The 21,384-nt window shown below is 38.6% G+C and overlaps 2 protein-coding genes across 17 annotated transcripts in view; both read right to left on the minus strand.

Annotated features, from left to right (window-relative positions):
- Nucleotides 1-1,028: 1,028 nt before the first annotated feature.
- Nucleotides 1,029-20,924, minus strand: LOC309657404 (UPF0461 protein C5orf24). Of its 15 annotated transcripts, none has more exons than XR_014261786.1 (5): nt 11,360-11,713; nt 5,128-5,557; nt 3,338-3,411; nt 2,163-2,213; nt 1,029-1,242 (listed from the first exon to the last, which is right to left on the minus strand). XR_014261786.1 is itself a non-coding variant. In XM_082454813.1 (4 exons), the coding sequence occupies exons 2-3, from the start codon at nt 5,552-5,554 to the stop codon at nt 3,371-3,373; spliced, it is 468 nt and encodes a 155-aa protein (XP_082310939.1). In that variant the 5' UTR covers nt 5,555-5,557; nt 11,360-11,713; the 3' UTR covers nt 1,029-2,213; nt 3,338-3,370. The 15 variants fall into 15 exon arrangements, 6 of the variants coding, with proteins under 6 accessions (XP_082310939.1, XP_082310938.1, XP_082310937.1 ...); XR_014261787.1 differs by adding an exon at nt 2,746-2,791 and having other exon boundaries at nt 1,029-2,213; XR_014261788.1 differs by adding an exon at nt 2,746-2,791 and having other exon boundaries at nt 1,029-2,484.
- Nucleotides 20,234-21,384, minus strand: part of DDX46 (DEAD-box helicase 46) — a 55,635-nt gene continuing 54,484 nt past the window's right edge. For both annotated transcript variants that reach the window (XM_082454712.1, XM_082454711.1), the window contains exon 23: nt 20,234-21,011. In XM_082454712.1, coding sequence (XP_082310838.1) covers nt 20,964-21,011 — 48 coding nt within the window. In that variant the 3' untranslated portion in view covers nt 20,234-20,963. The remainder of the gene's footprint in view (nt 21,012-21,384) is intronic.

The raw sequence follows: 21,384 nt of genomic DNA on the forward strand, positions 1-21,384 counted from the left end.
CAAATTGTATTTGCTGTTTCCTACTCCAATTTATCCTTCTAGATAAGGGGGGTCAGCAAACTTTTCTGTAAGGAAAGGAATAATCAGTAAATATTTTAGGCTTTGCAGGACTTATGTCACAACTACTCAAGTCTGCCATTGTAGTGCAAAAGCAGCCAGAGACAATATATAAACAAATGGGAATGGCTAATCCAATAAAACTACAAAAACAGGCAGTGGGTCTTAGTTTGCCAACCTCTGTTCCAGATGATATGCAGGATTCAGAGAAAATGGAAAAGGTAATTAGGTATTCGAATAATTAGGAGAAAGTGTTTTTCTTTTTATATCTCCAGTATTTGACAGTTACAAAATATGCACATGCTGCTATCCCTAAGGTTAACACTAAAAAAGTTAGCCGCGTTTAATATCTAAACTTTTCAAACTAAAAGGATCAATCACATTTAAACTTAAGCCTTTAGGGCTTCCCTGGTGGCGCAGTGGTTAAGAATCCGCCTGCCAATGCAGGGGACACAGATTCAAGCCCTGGTCCAGGAAGATCCCACATGCTGTGGAGCAACTAAGCCTGTGAGCCACAACTACTGAGCCCATGTGCCACAACTACTGAAGCCCGTGTGCCTAGAGCCCATGCTCAACAAGAGAAGACACCACAATGAGAAGCCCGCGCACTGCAACGAAGAGCAGCCCCTGCTCGTCGCAACTAGAGAAAGCTCGTGCGTAGCAACAAAGACCCAATGCAGCCAAAAAATAAATAAAGTTATTAAAAAAAAATAATAATTTAAGCCTTTAGTAGAACCATTAGCCTGAAGTATCTTAATAATTGGAAGAAAGTGAGATTCATTTATAAGTTAGAAGTTTAAATTACAAATATATAAATAATTACTATTTTGAGAAAAACAAGTAGAGAGAGGCAGATTTCAGAAAGCACAACCCAAGGAAAATACAAGACCACCAATCATGAAAGAGGTTTTACCATTTACAATTACCCTACTTGGAAAATACTTTGCTAAGAAATAAAGTAGTAAACATAGTTGGTTTTAAAGTAATGACTTTATTAATAAATATACATCCATATGATGATGTAGATACAAATCATGAACACTACTCCATTCCCATACACATAATTGCACACGAGTAGCTCAAGTTCATGGACATAAAAACATACACAGTATCTATTCAGACTTTTTACAGCAGAGAACAGCGTGCTTATATCAGTTAACTGGTAATTATTTTCTCCATAATTACCTGTGGAAAAAGGAAACTGTGAAACTCAAGAATCAAAGTGGTCTGATTACTATAAATCACACACTTGATTTACTATAGCATTAAATTTTCCAAAAATTAAATACATTATTTATGAGAGCACAGATTTATCTACTTGGGAGTAGGGGGGAAAAGCAAAGGAAAGATTTAGATACATCCTAGAGTTTAATAGCATATAGTTAAGCTATAATAAAAACAAAAACATAATAGCATCAAAATATCTTATGTTCAAGGGAAAAAACGTTTTGAACTGTTGTGAATTCTTATATTGATATTTTACTATAAAGGGATCATGAAATTTTACTGCATATATAGACAATGACTGGCAGAGTAGCAGTTATTGTCAATATCCCCTGAATTGTTCTTTTAAAGCTTCTTAGAATATAAAAGAGAAACTTTTTTTTTCTTTAGCTCATACACTGGTTTTTCTTACATTGGATGAATCACCTTTAACCTAATAAATGGATCCAGATAATTTTTTTTCCTCCTTAATTCAAAGAAACGCTATTCTTATTCCATGAAAATATACACGTAAATTCACACAAACATTAGTTTGGAATGAATATTACTTTTACTACTTTAACAGATGTTTCTTTTAAAAAGTAAATAAAAAATATAAAGAATTTTTTAGTCTAACTGAAATACTGATTTTTAAAACATCCCCAAATATTAAAAATTAATCACTTATTTTCTTCCAATACACTGTGCTAGCATTTTTTTAAATATCCAGTGCAAAACTCCAAAGACAGTATCAAAATCATCCCATGCTAAAGATTAGTTATGCAAGGTTACAGCTGTCAAAAAATGAAAGTTTCTTCTGTATTAGCTCCTAATTTGTTAATATAAGAATAAATAAGGCATGTTAAAATATTTTTTTAAAGAAAAAAGTAAAGCAAACTTACTTGAAGAGCAGATCATTTTCTGACCAAAGTTTTAATATAGAATAGTGAAACCTATTTTGTGAAGAACAGAATTACACAATATAAAATTACTAATTTACCTTTCAAGGAACAATCATACAGTGGGAGGAAAAGGCCAGTTTTCCCCAACTGATTATTAAAGTATAGGCAATTGTTTAACATGCTATTTCAGTGTTTATCATGACAAGAGACAGTGTTACAAAAGATGCACAATGTAGTCTTTATAGAGAAGTAAAAATATTTTGTATTTTAAGACTTCATGTTATCATTTAGATGTCTTTCTCTTCACCATGGCACCAACAAACTGTTCACAAGGAGAAAAGGAAGTGGAATCAGGAGATGCTCATCAACATACAGATCTAATACTCCAGGTGACGACTCACATGAACACAGAAAATTCAGCTTTTTAAATGATGTTATCCATTCACAAAAGTAGCCATTCGCCCCCCTTTTTTTCCTGGGACATAGCTCCTGATGTTAATAAACACTGTTATGAACATACTTCCTTTAGTTGATTTCACCATTTCATTAACTTGTATATAAGATTCATTATACATTAACACACCTGCTTTATCTTCTGACACACAGCACAGCACCACTGAGTAGATGTGCTGGAGGATGGAGAAAGGGGGAGGGGAATGAATGTAGAAAAAGGCAGGGAGAAAGAGCATGTATAATAAAATCAGGAAAGCAAATAAACTGAAAGGGAAATGTCAAATGGGCGTACTACAAAACACAACCTGCAACCAAACCCTTGACAATGATATATATAATTCCATGGAAGAACATTTAATTAAACAACTGTTTTCAGGAATTCAAAACAGGATTTCTAAGCAGCCAACTGCTGAACATCATCTTGAGAAACAACTAAATGACAGATACATAATAAAAGTGGATGGATGAACATATGAATAAAGATGTAAGCATCTGTGTGTGTCAGAAGTTATACTGTTCTAAGTAAATTATTTTAAAAGTTTTATATTTTAAGCTTCTGCAAGAAGAAACTCTTGTAGCAATTTAGCTGCCAGAATGTTACAACTGATTATGTAGTCATCCAACATTGTTCTCTATGGTTTGTGCAAAGCTAAAATTGTTGAGGTCACTGTCTTAGATGCCAGTGCACACACAGTCCCCACATACAATGCAACACCTCTTACTGTAAAGAGCAGCATAAAGTCCAGCTCATTGTGTCAGGCATCACTGGAACACCTGAAGGCTTGCTGCTTTTTTCCTGATAAAAAAGGTATGAAACATGACATCCATTTGCAGTCAGAGTCTGCAGTAACTGAGAGCAAGCCCAAACAACACAGTATGTGCCCTTTTAAAATTTTAATTATTTTAAAAGTTTTGGAGTCCTGCAAATCTACATTATAATCTCAAAGGCATTTAAGCTCACAAATACATACATTGTAAAGTTCAGTGGAATTTTTTTTTCCAAATCCGAAGTTTATAATAGTTTATTTTATTTAGAACAAACTCAGAATAAATAAAATGTATATTAACAAAGAATATTACTTTCAGAAAGAGGGAAGAGATATCCCCCTGTCCCTTCTATACGTATCTACCTAATACGTTTTTTTCTTTCCTATCTATTTTGCTTCTAAAGCAAACACTGTCAGAAAAAAATTTATTTTGAATGAAGTGGTCTCACTAGAGCCACCATGAGATTTTTAATTAAACTAACCAACATATTTCTTACATGTTTCATGCATAGATGGATTCCTATATACTTTTTAATATTTGGGTTCTGACAGTCAGAAAACTACATTTTGTTTATACCAGTTTTACGGTCTACCATTCAATTTTTGTCCTTTGGTAGATACAGACCTGAAACCACAGTTAACTGCTAATGCAATGGGACAATTTATCAGAAAAAACTAAAAAATATTCTTAATAAGTGAACATTAATAAGTGTTTTAAGCACAATGCTTTAAAACTAAGTATATGAAAGACAAAATGTAGTAACTACAGCAACATGCAGACCTTAAGAATATTTCTTTTCCTATTATATTAAATATGCTATTCTCAGAATGCACTGTAGTCAATATTTCACCAAAAATGTAATGTGCAGTTTTTATTAAAAAGTTTATTACTTTTTTTGTAAATATGAATTGTTTGTAGTGTTTGGTATACATGCTCTTAGGCAATTAAAAAATACACAACCTAACATGGCTGAAAGGCAAACACTGAAGAATTTTTAAAGGAATAATAGTTAAATCAATTAATGCCATGTAGATCAATAAATAGGAAGCTGCTTAAACCTAGAACATTAAAAACAAGATTTTTAACATATGAAATCTAAATAAATGCCAAAGCATACAAATATGTGTCTTGTCTCATGAACATGTTACAAAAAACCTCACAGCCACTACCTCAAGTAATCCTGAATCATTAGTTTGCTTTGTTCCATCAGTTAAAAATACCTTCGACATTATCTTTATTATATTGTAAGCTTACTTCACAAACTAATAGGTATAATGGTTTCAGTTGTTTAGCACATGAAGCATCTATTTAGAATGACCCAAAAGTAGTAATGAGACACAACCATAACTCTAAAGGAAAAGCAAAAATGATTTAGATAGGTGTTACACTTGAACCTATGTACAAATACAATACCACTGCTATGCCCTGAGTGCATCTGTCAGCATATGACAGTTTCTGAGCAAAAGCAGGAAAAAAAAAAATCAAATGGGAAAACAAATTTGGAAAGCCCAGGCCATAAAATCATGTATGTCAAAATAAAACCAAGAAGCTTTGGGATTATTCACAATCTTCCCTCTAAACCTGGCCCTCCTTTCCTGCCTCATTCACTCATTGGGTGGCTTGATTTCGCTGCTGGTTTCCTCTACGCCATGAACTGCTCTACCATGCATCATAGGGTAAGGAAAAGCAGCAGTCCCACAGCCATAACCAAGATCGGCAAGACGGGATAGAGCTTTAATGCTACCTGGAGGTCTCCCTGGGCTGACTTTGTATCCCGCAGCTTTAGTTGTACCCAAAGGTCTGCCTGGACTTGTCTTAAATCCAGCCGCTTTGGTGGTTCCCAGGGGTCTGCCCGTGCTGGTCCGGTATCCTGCTGATTTCGTGGTTCCTGAAGGCCGGCCACGCTTACCAGATCGGTTGAGATTTTTCTTTTTCTTTAGTTCATCTTTTATCTCTATGCTTCTGCCACTTGTAGTCTGCAAGTGTGTTTCATTTAATGGGTCTTGCCTCTGACAAGCCATTGGTTTGTGGCTGACTGTGTGGCTGTATTTGTTTTGCTGGGAGGAATATATGTCAAACTGATCAGCAGCTCTCATGGCATCTTCACTGAGGCAGGAAGGTTTGCCAGGCCCACAAAAAGCTGGATTACTGCTGGCAACGGGATGCATCATTTTCTACCAAAAATAAAAGACAAATATGCATAAATACACATATACAAATATGTATCTGTATGACAGCATTTAGTGGGAAAACAGTCTGTCTTCCAACAACTATGCAGGCTCTCTAAAATTAGCTGACAGGCAGGACTCCAGACCACTTATAAACAAACACACATCAGCAGATTCAGATACTTTTTTTTTTCTCAATTTAATCACTGGCAGGCACAAACGCCATGCAAGATAACTCTAGTACTGATTTTGTAGTTATAATGTTCTCTACTTAGGAATTAGAAAAGTGTGTACATGAAATGTTACATTTTGTAGGCTCTTTTCTTCTAGACTACTAAATCCTAAAAAGATAATAATAAAGACAAGCATTGTTATTAACATGATTCTTTTTTTTTTCTTTCTTAAGTTTCCCTAGCATTCTTAGAATGTCTTCCTTGGGCCTTTCATTATATTTCCCACATGTATACTTCTGATCTGGCCAGTTTTCACAAGGTGGACACTTCCTTATCATTATCATCATTTATTATTTATACAGAATCCTGAGTGTATGTTACACTTTACAAAAGATAGAATGTACCAAGGAAAGAACACAATCTGTTGGCCAAAGGTACTGACTCCCTTTAAACTATTCTATCCAAACAGGAGGCAATAACAACATAAAGGGTAAACAAAGGTTTCCATTAGCTGAAATAAGTGAACATTTATACAAACTACAGAGACTTATACTACAAAAATATGTGTAACAATCATAATAAAATACTTTCTATTTTTTTTTTTTAACTTATTTATGGCTGTGTTGGGTCTTCGTTTCTGTGTGAGGGCTTTCTCTAGTTGCGGCAAGTGGGGGCCACTCTTCATCGCGGTGCGCGGGCCTCTCACTGTCGCGGCCTCTCTTGTTGCGGAGCACAGGCTCCAGATGCGCAGGCTCAGTAATTGTGGCTCACGGGCCCAGTTGCTCCGCGGCATGTGGGATCTTCCCAGACCACGGGCTCGAACCCGTGTCCCCTGCATTGGCAGGCAGATTCTCAACCACTGCGCCACCAGGGAAGCCCCACTTTCTATTTTTAAAGTGTGGTTATCAAGACAAAAAGTTGAATGTGCGACACTGCTTTCTCCCTTGACCATAAATAATGATGTGGATCTTCTTCCCTTACAAGAGCTCTGTGGCTTTTAACAAACAGTCCAAACTCTCTATCTGTGAAGACATCCCTGTGAATTGTTTCTCTATTTAGCCATATCATTTAGACACACAGAAAATGAGAGTCTATATAGACTACAGTATTATATTTCAATAAGGTAAAAAACAAAAAAAAAACAAAACAACCACATGGGTTCCAATTCATATTTCGAAAGAGTCACAAATGTATACAAAGGTCCAGCCCCAAGCTGTTAGACGTTCGCCTGCACCTTTCATAAATGTAAAATTGTACCAAAACCTCAGTTATGAAAATAGTTACTCCCAGAGGCTAAGAATAGATAATCAATGTGAGCCAAAACCACTGCAAATTTATTTCAGTTATAAAGGTAAAAGGAAATGAAGTCAAAGAACTGAATTCAGTTACATTACTAAATATTTGCTGAGAATCAACAGATATAGAGCCACTGGCCAGCTAGCTTAAAGTCTTAACTATGAAGGAAAAACATTTACAATGAGAAGCTACTTGTTTATGGCAGAAGCCTTATAGACTTGAAAACATAAAACAAGAGTGAGCTAAACACAAATATTAAATGGAGTGATTCATCACTTATTCCCCAAGGATAGAGAATGAGTTTATTATCACTTCATTTGCTCAAATCCTAATTTCAGATGAGAAATAAGAAGAGATCATCAAGATGTGTTCCAAGTGTAATGATATTAGCTGAGAGTTTTTTGAGATTTTTCTACGTGCCAGGTAATAAGTTTGGCACTTTGCACATTATCTGACTTAATCATCACTACAATTCAACTCTATGGGGAACATACTGTTAGCTCTGTTTGACAGAAACTGAGGCAGGAACTTTAAGCAACTTGCCAGGGTCACACATTAGGAAATGGTAAAGCCAAATACAAATTCAGATAATCTGACTTCAGAACCAACTGGGGTTCTCAACAGCACCACTATCATTTGAGTCAGATAATTCTTTAGGGTGGGGGCGGGTGGAGGATGGGGTTGTCCTGTGCATTTTAAGATGCTTAGCAGCATCCCTGGTGTCTACCCACTCCACCTTCTTGATGTCAGTAGCTACACCCTCCTCTTTACCCTCCCAATCTGTGACAACCAAAATATTCTCCAGACATTGCCAAATATTCCTTGGGGGGCGAAATCTGCCACCTATCATGAGAATCACTCAGCTATACTAAAATGAAAACAGAAAACTCAATTTCAAATACTCCTGTTGGTCTTCCCTGGTGGCACAGTGGTTAAGAATTCACCTGCCAATGCAGGGGACACAGGTTCGAGCCCTGGCCCGGGAAGGTCCCACATGCCGTGGAGCAACTAAGCCCAGGCGCCACAACTACTGAGCCTGCGCTCTAGAGCCCGTGAGCCACAACTACTGAAGCCCACGTGCCTAGAGTTCGTGCTCCGCAAGAAGAGAAGCCACCGCAATGAGAAGCCTGTGCACCGCAGCGAAGAGTAGCCCCCGCTCGCTGCAACTAGAGAAAGCCCGCGCACAGCAACAAAGACCTAACTCAGCCAAACATAAATAAATAAATAAATTTATAAAAAAATAAAACACTCCTATTGAAGTTTTTATTCACCTCTTAAGCTCCTACCTCTCCAAATATCCATAAAATTCGTTGATAACTTCTCCAAATAATCATAAAACCGTTCTGTTGATAACCTCTCCAAATATCCACAGAACCTTTCTACTGATAACATCTAACTCAAATAGATTTGTTTTCCAAATTGAAGAAAAGCCAGCGTTGGGATTTGTGAAGGGACCAACCACATTCCTCTCCCCTACAAGTTATAAACTAACTGAGAAATATACACAGGAATTAGATAGGAATCAAAATACTAGTTTATTGCCAATAAAACTAGACTAGAGACCACATGCAAATACGAAGAGAAACACACTCAGACCTTTGAGCAGATTATAAGAGAAAAAGTGATCACTTTTTCTTTCAGCCGTGCCCTGAGGCTTGGACCACACAGTGAAAGTGCCAAGAGTCTTAACCACTGGACTGTCAAGGAATTCCCAAAGTGATCCCTTTTTCAATTTTATTATTCAGAAATCACCCTGCTGGAAAGCTCTAGTATAAAGAGATAGAAAGGTACCAGTTCTCTTCCACAAGTAGCACTGCCAGTAAAGGGAGAAAATGTTTTTTCCTATAATCTGTTTCAATGGTTTATAGCTCATGCCTTTTAAGTTCCTATCACTAACTTACCAAAACCTTCCCTCTGGACCTTACATCCTTTAACTTCATTTTCTCTTAATATATCAGAACATTCACCATCTATTATCACCCAGGATATACAGTCTCAGCTTACATTATGTTAGGCTTTCAGAAGCAGATTCTGCCATATATCCTTTACTCAGACAACCAACACTGAAGAAAAACACACCACTTAAACAGTAGACCTGCAATTAAAAAAAAAAAAAAATCCACCCATCTTCAACTACTTTAATCTTCTCCAGGAATTTATGAATTTGGTTTGTATTATGTTAATTAACTTCTGACACTGCTCACATTTATTGAGGGCCAACTCCATGCAAAACACTATTCTAAGCATCAGGACACAAAATAGACAGGATTAAAGCTGTTAATCCCAGGGAAGACAGTAAAATACTGACTTAAAGAACATTTCTAAAGGGCAAGTCTTTCTATATGTTCTATATTTTCCTTCCCTGCTACCACCAAGAAATCAGTACAGTATTCTGCTTACTCAATTACCGATTAAGAAGCTGGACAAAAAATTTACTATGACTGTTACTCATGTAAATAGTTAACTAAAGGGGCTTCCCTGGTGGCTCAGTGGTTAAGAATCTGCCTGCCAATGCAGCAGACATGGGTTCGAGCCCTGGTCCAGGAAGATCCCACATGCCACGGAGCAACTAATCCCGTGCGCCACAACTACTGAGCCCGTGCTCTAGAGCCGGCGTGCCACAAATACTGAAGCCCACGCGCCTAGAGCCCGTGCTCCGCAACAAGAGAAGCCACTGCAATGAGAAGCCCGCACACAGCAACGAAGAGTAGCCCCCGCTCGCCGCAACTAGAGAAAGCCCGCACGCAGCAACAAAGACCCAACACAGCCAAAAATAAATAAGTAAATTTATTTTTTTTAAAAAAAGTTAACTGAAACAAGAAACAGAGCTAAAACCAATCCCTTTCTACTTTCATGTGTCAACTTTTTAAGATGGGAGTCAGCACCATTAGATCCTTGTGTGCATAACCATCATACATAAACACACGCGCACACACAGGCAGGCGCATGCAGAATTTGTATGTTTGTATGCAGTATGTGCATATACAAGCATTAATCCTACATTTAATAACGCCTCCCTGGTTCCACCTCAGGGCTCGCCAGCTAACTGTTCTTTCTTGAAAGACTCTTCCCATACTATAGTACAGAGTTCATTGAAAGCATGCAGGCCACATTTCTCAAGAGTCAGAATGAATACTACATTTCTAGAAAGTTTGGGCTGAATGAAATCCAAGAATACAGAACTAGCAAAGGTTAATAATCTTTTAAAATAGTTCACTAAATATAAGGGAATCAACTAAGAGCTTCGATATATTTTAACTATGCCTAAATTAGAATTCTTAAAGCATATGCTAACACTTGCCATCCCTGAAGCTGTTTTACTCTGTGTTTAACCACTGAAGTCTTTCCGTGAGCTGTTCTTTACGAAATAATTCCTTTTCCTTCTCCTGAACGTGGCAGTCATCACTATCAACATAAAGAACTATAACTATTTTTAGTAACTTCACAACGCATTCATTTTTAAACATGGAGAAAATCTTCCTTTCAAGAAAACCAAGTTCTGCTCTCTTCCGAGGGGCGAACACCACATAATTCTCAGAGGTTATTTCAGGTCATTTGACTTGTAACAACTAGCTAAAATCATATGCGATTTTATAATTCTAAATGAAAGTCCATTGGTGATCGACCTCAATCACTCAGTCTATTCAGCAAAGGCTAAAACAAATGCCAGTAGCGACGCATCCTGCCCCACCACGGAAAGTTCTGATACTAGGAGAGAACATAAATAACGGTCTTCTTTGTCTTCTTTCTACTCTTTAATTGTGCCTCCACGGCGCAGTTTCCCCAGTGCCGGAATCCTTATTTGACAAGAGGCGTTTAAAAATGCATTACCTGTTGTGCCCGAAAGCGATTATTAATGTATCAGCAATAAGAACTTTGCAGAAAATACACGCCCACACTAGAGAGAGTGTTGTGAACCCTCTCCGATAATCATAACTGATAGCCCGCTGTCGTGCACCAGAGTTCTGCAAGCTGGTCAAGTCCACAGGCCACTCCATCTAGACGTCCATCTCGAAGCCGGCAAGCATTAATTTAAAGTGATGGCGGGGAGAACTGAGGATTCTGACCTCGCAAAGAAAAGAAAGGGTGACCCCTCCCCCCGCCGCAGGAGGAATTTCCCCCAAATAATGGCTTCAAGCCCGGAGAAGAGCAGGCTACGACCGGGGCCCCTCCTCTTGCTCTGGGCTAGGCCAGAGCCCCTTCTCAGGCGCGGGTCGGAGACCTCTTCTCACCAGCTGGCTAGGCCCTCATTCTGGCCCCCTCCTTGCCTTCTCCACGAGCACTCGCCGCCCCGACTCTGCTCCCGGCCAGTCTGACAAACCCCCGCGCGCCCACCTACCTCGACCGCCAGAAGCCCGGCCCCTCAGCGCGCCCAGTGGCTGCCCATCGGCTGGGAACCTCACGCTGGCGCCGCTCTCTTTCCAGTCCGGCGCCTCTACACTGCGCGGAGAGCCCAAGACAGAGGGAAAAGCAGGCAGGGCGGCGGCAGCGGCGAAGCGGACGCTGGTTCCCAGCTCCGACCTCAGCCACCGCTCACAGCGCAGCACCGGACCGAGCAGGAAGAGGCCACCACAGCCCCGTGGAGCAAGGAGCGGCGTGCGCGAGCTCGCGAGTACCGCGCACGCACACGCACACGCACACGCACGTCGCGAGACCCAATCTCCCGCCGACGACCAGCACGCAAGCCTGGGGAGAGTAGCCCAGGGAGCCGGGCTGCGCTTGCGCGGCACGGGGACGACAGGAGGTGGGGCTTATGAAGGAGCTACTTAGGCTCTGGTGCAGATCGCGCGCCCAAAGGGAAAATAACTTCCTAACGTGGATTTTTCAACCCAATCTTGTGATGCTGGATCTACTACCGACCCCATTTTTCAGATTACAGGACTAATAAATGGTGGAGTCAGGATTTGAACCCAGCATTCTTGTTCCAGAAACTGTGCTTTTAATCACCGTTGGCAAAAAGATTTATTAATCCCTTATTGTGCTAGCTGCTGCCCAAAGCATATTAAAAGGATTCAGCCTCTCACTTTTAGTTACTTACGAATGGGTGGGGTGAGATCTCCACCTGCAAATAAAATGGGGAATATTCAAATAACATGAGGTGTTTGGGCCCTCAGTCCTAGCACCATGTAATAATGAAAAGCCTCATTTTGTGAAGCTAATATTAAAAGTTTAACAAGTTTTTATATCCATGACTTCCTCTGAATTACCATATTCTTCATTCCACCATCACAGGAAGGGATGGGACAAGAATTAGCTTGCTTACAAAATCTCCCCTTTTATGTAGCTGTTGCGAGATTTCTGGCATATGGGTCACCCCATACAAGCCACTTAGCAGAAGGGATTAGTTTCCCCGGGTCTTCGGTCCGTTAGTTCTAAAATGTCAGAAAGGAGAGGATCCAGAATTAGGAAGGCTGCCGAGAGGAATACACTTTTTTTTTTTTTAAATAAAGCATGGTTGTTTTATGTTAAATTTTTAAACTTTTTTTTTTCCGGCCAGGCTCTGCTGCTTGCCAGATCCTAGTTCCCAGCCCCAGCAGTGAAAGCGCAGAGTCCTAACCACTGGACCGCCAGGGGATTCCCAGGAAGACACTTCTTTGACAGCATGAAGAGGCCGGAGGCAGGTGCTTATCCCTTTTGCCCATGCAATGAAGACTGTTTGAGGAGATAATTCTTTTTTTTTTTATTTTTTAATTTTTTTTTAAACATCTTTATTGAAGTATAATTGCCTTACAATGGTGTGTTAGCTTCTGCTTTATAACAAAGTGAATCAGTTATACATATACAATATGTTCCCATTTCTCTTCCCTCTTGCATCTCCCTCCCTCCCACCCTCCCCATCCCACCCCTGAGGAGATAATTCTTAACACTGAATTGCACCATGAGCACAGCACTTGGCCCAGTGATGCCGTCAGCAGGAAATAAAGAGCAACAACTTTTCTGGGTGAGTACACAAGCCAGGAGGCAAACCAAATACAGTACGTAGAACAGGCAAGCTCAATCATTTTCTGGCAAGCAGGGTTTTGTAAAATGATTCTAAGTATCATTCTAATTACTCCTATAGAATACTAGAAAACAGGACTGATCATACTAGTATTGTTCATATATAAAAGGAGAATACCAATATAGAAAACAGCTAAAATATGTACACAGATTTTAGGGGATATTAAGTAGCCTTCCAAAAAACTTTTTGAAAACAAGTTTTCTCTAAGGAAGGTTTCTTTTTTATTCTTGAAGGGAAATGTGAGAATGCACTGCTGTGCTGCCATACCATGACTATTCCAGATCCGTAACTTTAAACTTTCAACTGAAATGGCATTTGTACATAAAACCACTTAAGAAAAAAACTTTTGTGAATTCCCTGGTGGTCCAGTGGTTAGGACTCCCCACTTTCACCGCCAAGGGCCCAGGGTTCAATCCCTGGTCGGGGAACTAAGATCCCCGCAAGCTGCAAGGCGCGGCCAAAAAAAAAACTTTCACACTAATAAGGTCAAATGATTTGCAGGCCCAATGGGGAAGTAGCCAGAGTAATACAGGAAGTCAGACATTGCCGGGTTTCAATGTCTTTCTGCCATTCACCTCCTATGGTACCTCGGACAAGTCACTGCTTTTTCCAGAAGTTTCCATATGTATGAAATGAAGATGTCTTTCTTGTAGGGCTGTGAAATAAAATGAGCTAATAGGTAAAGAAAGATGTGGATTTAAATCCTCAGTCTACCACTTACTAGCTGTGTGACTATGGACAAGTAACTAGTTAATTCAACATATTTATTGAATTCAAAGTACAAGCGATGCAGGACAGACAAGGTCCCTAACATCAGGAAGTTCACATTCTGGTGCGGTAGGCAAAAACTCAAATACATAATCAAAATACAGTGTTAAATGCAATGATCTGGTGTTTTCGGATAATTATCTCAGGTTGGTCTTCATGAGGTGCTATAGTGCACGTAACACGGGTAGATAAATGGATATGCTTTTTCAAGAGCATATCCAGTTATCATCACTTCATTTGCAAAAAGAGCACACTTTTAATTAAGTGTCACACTATTTGACTTACCTCCAAACATATCTTCTTCAAAAGCGTATACCTGTGAGATACGATTTGGACTCAATTCGACATTTTTCATTCCTTCTCCAAAAGCCTCAGCCTGGCCCAGAGTAGGCCAGATAATATAGACAAACCACTAGTTAATAAGACTTTTGCATGATAAGCGGTGATTGTATACATGTGAAAGGAAGGCCATAACAGGAATATTCCACTAGAGTGGGAAACTGGCTGCCTCTAAAGACCTTTCAATTAAGGCAACAAGTGTTCTTAAATGCTATTCATTTGAACTGAAAGATATCCATAGGAAGAATGAATCTCACTTTCTAGATTTTAGTTTATCAGTAGCCACTGACTGTCCTTGCTAGATATACAGCTTATAGCAATATTGAAAGATACAGCAATATTGAAAGATAGCCTAAGAAAATGCACTCCCATTCACCCATTGTAATAAGAGTACTAATAGTTATTGAATGCTTACCATATGCCAGGCAGTTTTTATATGCTTTAATGCTTTACATGTATTATTTCATCTTATCCTCACAAAAACAGATAGGTATCATCTCTATTTTATGTATGAAAAAAGTGAGACATTTTAAAGCATTTAAGCAACTTGCCTAAGGTTGTCCAAGTATCACCCAATATGTGAATTTATTTATAATTATGTATATGAACTGTTATTCTAAACTGTAATAATACTATACATGATATATCATGTAACAACATATTATAAAATCTACTCAAAAAATTTAAAGGATGAGATTTAATGTGGACTTTTTTTTTTTTTTGGCTGTGTCGGGTCTTAGTTGCGGCACGCAGGCTCTTCGTTGCAGCGCTCAGGCTTCTCTCTTGTTGTGGCGTGTGGGTTTTCTCTTCTCTAGTTGCGGCGCGCAGGCTCCAGAGCGCATAGGCTCTGTAGTTTGCGGCCCGTGGGCTCGGTAGCTGTGGTGCGTGGGCTTAGCTGCCCCACGGCATGTGGGAACCTAAAAGATGAGATTTTTAAAGAAGAAATACAAATAGAGGATCCAGTGTTTTCTCCCTTTTTCCAATGGCTTACTATACATGTGCCCCACTTTGAAGACCACTGCTTTAGATAATAGGCAGTCAAAATCCAAGAACAAAACAAAGTGAAGATTATCAGTGGCTTTCAAACGTGAACATGTATCACAGAATTAGTACCATCCCAAACACACTTATAATAGCAACTCTAGACTGTAAAAAGTTACAGGGGAACTTGTGCTCTCTTTAAAGACATCCACTCCCCTGCTCTTTCCATGGAGCTTTCCAAATCTGAGACTTGGGCCGTGGGCTGGCTTGGGGGACGGGGAGGACTCTTTTTCAAAAGTCTACAGTAGAGTTCTAGGAATCTCAGCTCCCAGAAGCCTCCCTCAGGCAAAGGCATGGAAAGAAAATATTACCTTCGATATTACCTTGCACTGGCTGGACACAGGCACCTGAGAGCCTCCTAGGAATTTAGGAATAAAGGCCAAGGACACTGTAACACCCAAGGCTGCTAGAACTGCTGGGAGTTGACAGGCTGCAAAAAAATCCACCTACTACCAAGTGCCAAGTTGAAAAGACATGCTTTTTCTGTGGTCATAGAGCACATTTTTCATACTGAATCCTCACATTTTCTTTATTCTATAATAGGCAAAATTGTGAAAAGGGACTAATACTCAAAACATGAACTATCACGTATTTCCATTTGTTAAAGATAATTAGGATTTTCTTAAATTCTGAAACTCTATAGCTTTTACAGTAATCATAATGATATCTGAGAGAGTAACTGAGTTCCAGTTTTCCAAAGGGGTTAAAACTTTTTTTTATTTCACATTTTTACCCCTCTAAAAGAACAAGGTTAACACAAATATAGAATTTTTAAAGGCTTGAGCTTCAAAATCATGAACTTCTATAAACTTATGCCATATTTGGAAGAGAACAAGGTCAAGAAAAATAATCAAAAGTAAATTCCTCACTAGTCATGTGATTTGATGGTATGTACTTACATACCAGTTTGGCCATAAAGCCCCAGAAAGGTGAGACCACTGATATTGTTGGGATATTGCAAAGAATTCATTTGCTTACCCTTTTTCTTCATGTCTCTACTTGGACTCCTGCTCAAGTAAAATTATAAGTTGATACAGAAAAAAAAGGACCTTCAAATATCTGCAACTGGTAATACACCAGGGAATCTTTACCTAGTGATGGAAATGTAGCCACCTTTAGCTCCAAAGAGCTGGCCTAAGAACACAGCATATGTTTTACTAAGCAACATGTGAGATGTTGCTATACTCCAAGTCAAATGCCTCACTCCAGTGAGATTTTATTAAGGTTTAATGGTGGTTACAACACCTAAACTGAATAAAATGTTAAGACATCCCCTCTACCTATCCACACACATTCATCCGTTCTCTTTCTGTCTTTGTATTTACATACACACCTTTTTTAAAGATTAACTTCAGCTTTTTATGCCAGAAGCAGAAAGCATAAGAAAATGTCAATAGATTCCAATTCTTACATAAAACTATGTACCACAATGTGAAGAACTGGTAGCTCCAGACTCAGTTCTAAGAGGAAGAGTATTCTCATTGACCACATAGGGCTAGCCACTCAGAATTCACGCCTGCTACATGAACTTAGCATCCATCATCTAAAAAGGACCAGAATGGGGCATTTTACTATACAAAATATAGTTTTTTACCCTGGACTTCAACTACCATTTTCCCCCCAGCTCCTTTTTAAATTTTTTTAAACATCTTTATTGGAGTATAACTGCTTTACAATGTTGTGTTAGTTTCTGCTGTATAACAAAGTGAATCAGCTGTATGTATACACATACCCCCATATCCCCTCCCTCTTGCGCCTCCCTCCCACCCTCCCTATCCCACCCCTCTAGGTGGTCACAAAGCACCGACCTGATCTCCCTGTGCTATGCAGCTGCTTCCCACTAGCTATCTGTTTTACATTTGGTAGTATATATATGTCAGTGCTCCTCTCACTTCGTCCCAGCTTACCCTTCCCCCTCCCCGTGTCCTCAAGTCCATTCTCTACATCTGCATCTTTATTCCTGTCCTGCCCCTAGGTTCATCAGAACCATTTCTTTTTTAGAGTCCATATATATGTGTTAGCATACAGTATGTTTTTCTCTTTCTGACAGACTCGAGGTCCATCCTCCTCCCTACAAATAACTCAATTTCATTCCTTTTTATGGCTGAGTAATATTCCATTGTATATATGTGCCACACCTTCTTTTTCCATTCATCCATCAATGGACACTTGGGTTGGTTCCATGTCCTGGCTATTGTAAATAGTGCTGCAATGAACACTGGGGTACGTCTTTTTTGTTTTTTTTTTTAAAGATAGCAGTCATCTTTTCCTTTTTAAATTTATTTATTTATTTATTTATTTTTGGCTGTGTTGGGTCTTCGTTTCTGTGCGAGGGCTTTCTCTAGTTGCAGCAAGCGGGGGCCACTCTTCATCGCGGTGTGCGGGCCTCTCACTGTCGCGGCCTCTCGTTACGGAGCACAGGCTCCAGACGCGCAGGCTCAGTAGTTATGGCTCACGGGCCCAGCTGCTCCGCGGCATGTGGGATCTTCCCAGACCAGGGCTCAAACCCGTGTCCCCTGCATTGGTAGGCGGATTCTGAACCACTGCGCCACCAGGGAAGCCCACATGTCTCTTTCTGAATTATGGTTTTCTCAGGGTATATGCCTAGTAGTGGGATTGCTGGGTCATATGGTAGTTCTATTTTTGGTTTTTTAAGGAACCTCCATACTGTTCTCCATAGTGGCTGTATTAATTTACATTCCCACCAACAGTGCAAGAGAGTTCCCTTTTCTCCACGCCCTCTCCAGCATTTATTGTTTGTAGATTTTTTTTTTTTATTTCTTTATTTTTTGGCTGCGTTGGGTTTTTGTTGCTGGGCACAGGCTTTCTCTAGTTGTGGCGAGCAGGGGCTACTCTTCGTTGCGGCTTGCGGGTTCCTCATTGCGGTGGCTTCTCTTGTTGCGAAGCATGGGCTCTAGGCACGTGGGCTTCAGTAGTTGTGGCACACGGGCTCAGTAGTTGTGACTTGCGGGCTCTAGAGAGCAGGCTCAGTAGTTGTGGCGCACAGGCTTAGTTGCTCCACGGCATTTGGGATCTTCCTGGACCAGGGCTCGAACCCATGTCCCCTGCATTGGCAGGCAGATTCTTAACCACTGCGCCACCAGGGAAGTCACTGTAGATTTTTTGATGATGGCCATTCTGACCGGTGTGAGGTGATACCTCATTGTGGTTTGATTTGCATTTCTCTAATGATTAGTGATGTTGAGCGTCCTTTCATGTGTTTGTTGGCAATCTGCATATCTTCTTTGGAGAAATGTCTATTTAGGTCTTCCGCCCATTTTTGGATAGGGTTGTTTTTTTTTTTGATATTGACCGACAGCTCTTATCTTAAACAAGTGCTATGTTATCTGCCACTAAAGGACTTCAGCTGATGGTTTTATAAAGCAAAGCAAGGCATCATAGGAAAAAGAGCTCACACACAGAGAAGTTATAACTTTGGAGGCTCTGCTCTCTAGCATGTGATTCTTTTTTTTTTTTTTTTAGCATGTGATTCTTAAGGTGCTGATGAACTATTTAGAAGTGGGCTCCACAGCTGGCCTCATAGGATTTATAAATCCCAGGTACTCAAGAGCTGGTTCTGCTCAAACAAAAACTTCTTTGCACATAGGGGCTGCCTCCCTCAAAAGAAGGACTGCAGTCACAGGTATACTGTGACTACCAGTTCAATACCATGTGCATACCAACAAGGCTAGTAAGGTATGAAATATATCAGATAATAAACTGTCTGAAAGGAGTTGGAGAGAATCTAGCCATTATCATTTCATTCTATACTTCCATTTTCTAAGAATGAGTGTCACTGTGATAAAACACCAACTGGCACATGAACCCATTATTTCACCTACAGCCTATCTTATGCCAAATACAAACACCATCAAAGACTAAGAGCCTTCTTCAGGAAGATATTTTTGGATAGAACTATATATTTTGTGTTGCTAGAATTTTTTAATAAAGATACAGAGAGTATAATACCTCTCTCACATGCCTAGCAATGTAAACAAAATTAGATAAACAGCAGAAAACATTTCAGCAAAGATAATTTTAGGAAAACTCAGACTAAATTAACTTTATTTTATGAGGAATTTAGAAAACATGAGCAAATATTGATATCGCATTAAAAAAACAAATTAACCTGTACGTCATTCAAATCTCAAAAATCAAAGAGTGTGACACTAAAAAAATGTAATAACAGAGAAATGTGCTTCACTTTAACAAAATACTATCAGTGGCTTATTACAACTAGATATACAAACATAAAGGTAATAATGCTAAAATGATGTAAAACTCTGAATCTCCAAGTGATGGAGCAGGCTGAAGGGAGCACCAATTGCCATCAATGTGGGGCTGTAACATATTCTATCAAAAGAAACAAACTATCACTAGGTAACAAAAATAAGGATATAAATAAAATGGGGGGAGGGGGGAGGAGCCCAAGATACCTGAAATCTTATAGTAAATGGTTTATTTAGTTCTGTTGTTACCTGTGTTGTGTCTGTTTTCTTCCTCTAAGAAAAAAAGAGGATATGCGAGGGATCCAAGAATATTTCCAAGTTATACCTTAGATTTTCATTAAGGATAACTTTATATTGAAGAAATCATGATTGATACTCCTTGTCACTTTAACCACCTAACGTACTATTAAAATAATTTAACAGCTATAATATTCTTTGGTTTTTTTCTCTTTTAAAAACTCTAAGTCAAGAATACTCAAAGGAACTTCTGTATCTTTTAATTTAAGAAATACATCTATTTAATTCCTGAAAATTTTATTTTTTCAAGGAGTGACAACAATATGAAGTTCTAATACACCAGGAGTCTTGAAAAAAATTAGGTGATCCAATTATAACAATTTAAATTAGAATATTCAGGAAATATATCTGAAGGCTCAAAAATATAATTTATGATTCTTTGTGAACTAAATTTCACTGAGAAATGCTTAAAGTCTAAGTTTAAAATGTGAGTGCCATTATGCTTTTTTTAAGAAAGAAAATTCACAACCTATTCAATAATCCTGAAGAAAAATCAGATTGGTATGGTGTTTGCATGTACAGATGCATAAACGAACACTTTCAGGGGGAAAAAACAATCATATTAATATTTATAGGCTACAAATCACTTTCTTTTAAAGAAGATTAGAAAAGAGTTAGTAGCTAGGCACAGAGCCAGAGGTTGTGAGGGGAACCTAAAAGTAGTAAATACTAAAACTCTTAGCAGTGTAAAAGAATGCAAAAAATTCTTATACTACAAATTTTTAATTTTACAAAACCAAAAACCAGTCCAACTATGGCCCATACCTGATAATAAAAATTGAAACAAAAACTGTGAACCCATTTTGTAAAAATTCTATTATAATATTCTCAAATCTAGTTCCTATTGTTCCACTGAGTCAAGTAAGATTTAAGCTCAAGGTGGTCACAAAATTAGAGAACTTTACCTTTTCTGAGGAGATTATCACAATTTCACTGCAAGAAGATAAGGTGAATAGCCCCTTAGCGACTTACATGCTTTATTTCCTTCAATGGAAAGTCCAAATATTTTAATTTTCTTACGCTTCTGGAATATTATCCAGATTTACATTAAAGGGCACTTTAATGAAAACTTTAAATATAGTTTGATAATTCTGGGGATACTTACTGAAAGAAGATTCGTTAGCAAATACTGGTTTCTTGTATTTAAAAAAAAAAAATCAGCAAGACAGAATTTCAAAAATCTTAACTTAAAATACACTGTAAACTGTAGACAACAATTGCCACATGTATCACAGACCAGCACAGGTAAAAAGTTTTTTCCAGATGTTTTATAAGACTTTGTATCTTCCTTTATTTGTTGGTTGGTATGAATTTTGCTACAAGAGAAAATAAAAGGCATATGATCAGTAAAAGGGAGGAAAAAAAAAGAAATATGTTAAGTAATTTCCTTTACAAACTTATAAAACTATCAGATATTTAAAATAAAAAATATTAATATTATATTGAGGAAGAAAGAACTATTCAACAATCATCTCCCTGTGTTCACTCGACTGCTCCTTAACAACAGTTCTGAACCAACTTAATGGTGGTGACATTCTTTTTCTATCACTCCTTGGTGAAAGTCACTTGATTTAAACGTTGTTTTTATTCTTCCCTCTTGTTTTGTGTACCTTCTATTCTTTAAATTTTTTATCCACCCGAAAGAATGTTCTGTAAGGGAAATTTGAGAAAAGCCCTCAAAAACACATT

This window comes from Balaenoptera physalus (assembly GCF_965194825.1).
Source record: "Balaenoptera physalus genome assembly, chromosome: 3".
Taxonomy (NCBI): domain Eukaryota; kingdom Metazoa; phylum Chordata; class Mammalia; order Artiodactyla; family Balaenopteridae; genus Balaenoptera; species Balaenoptera physalus.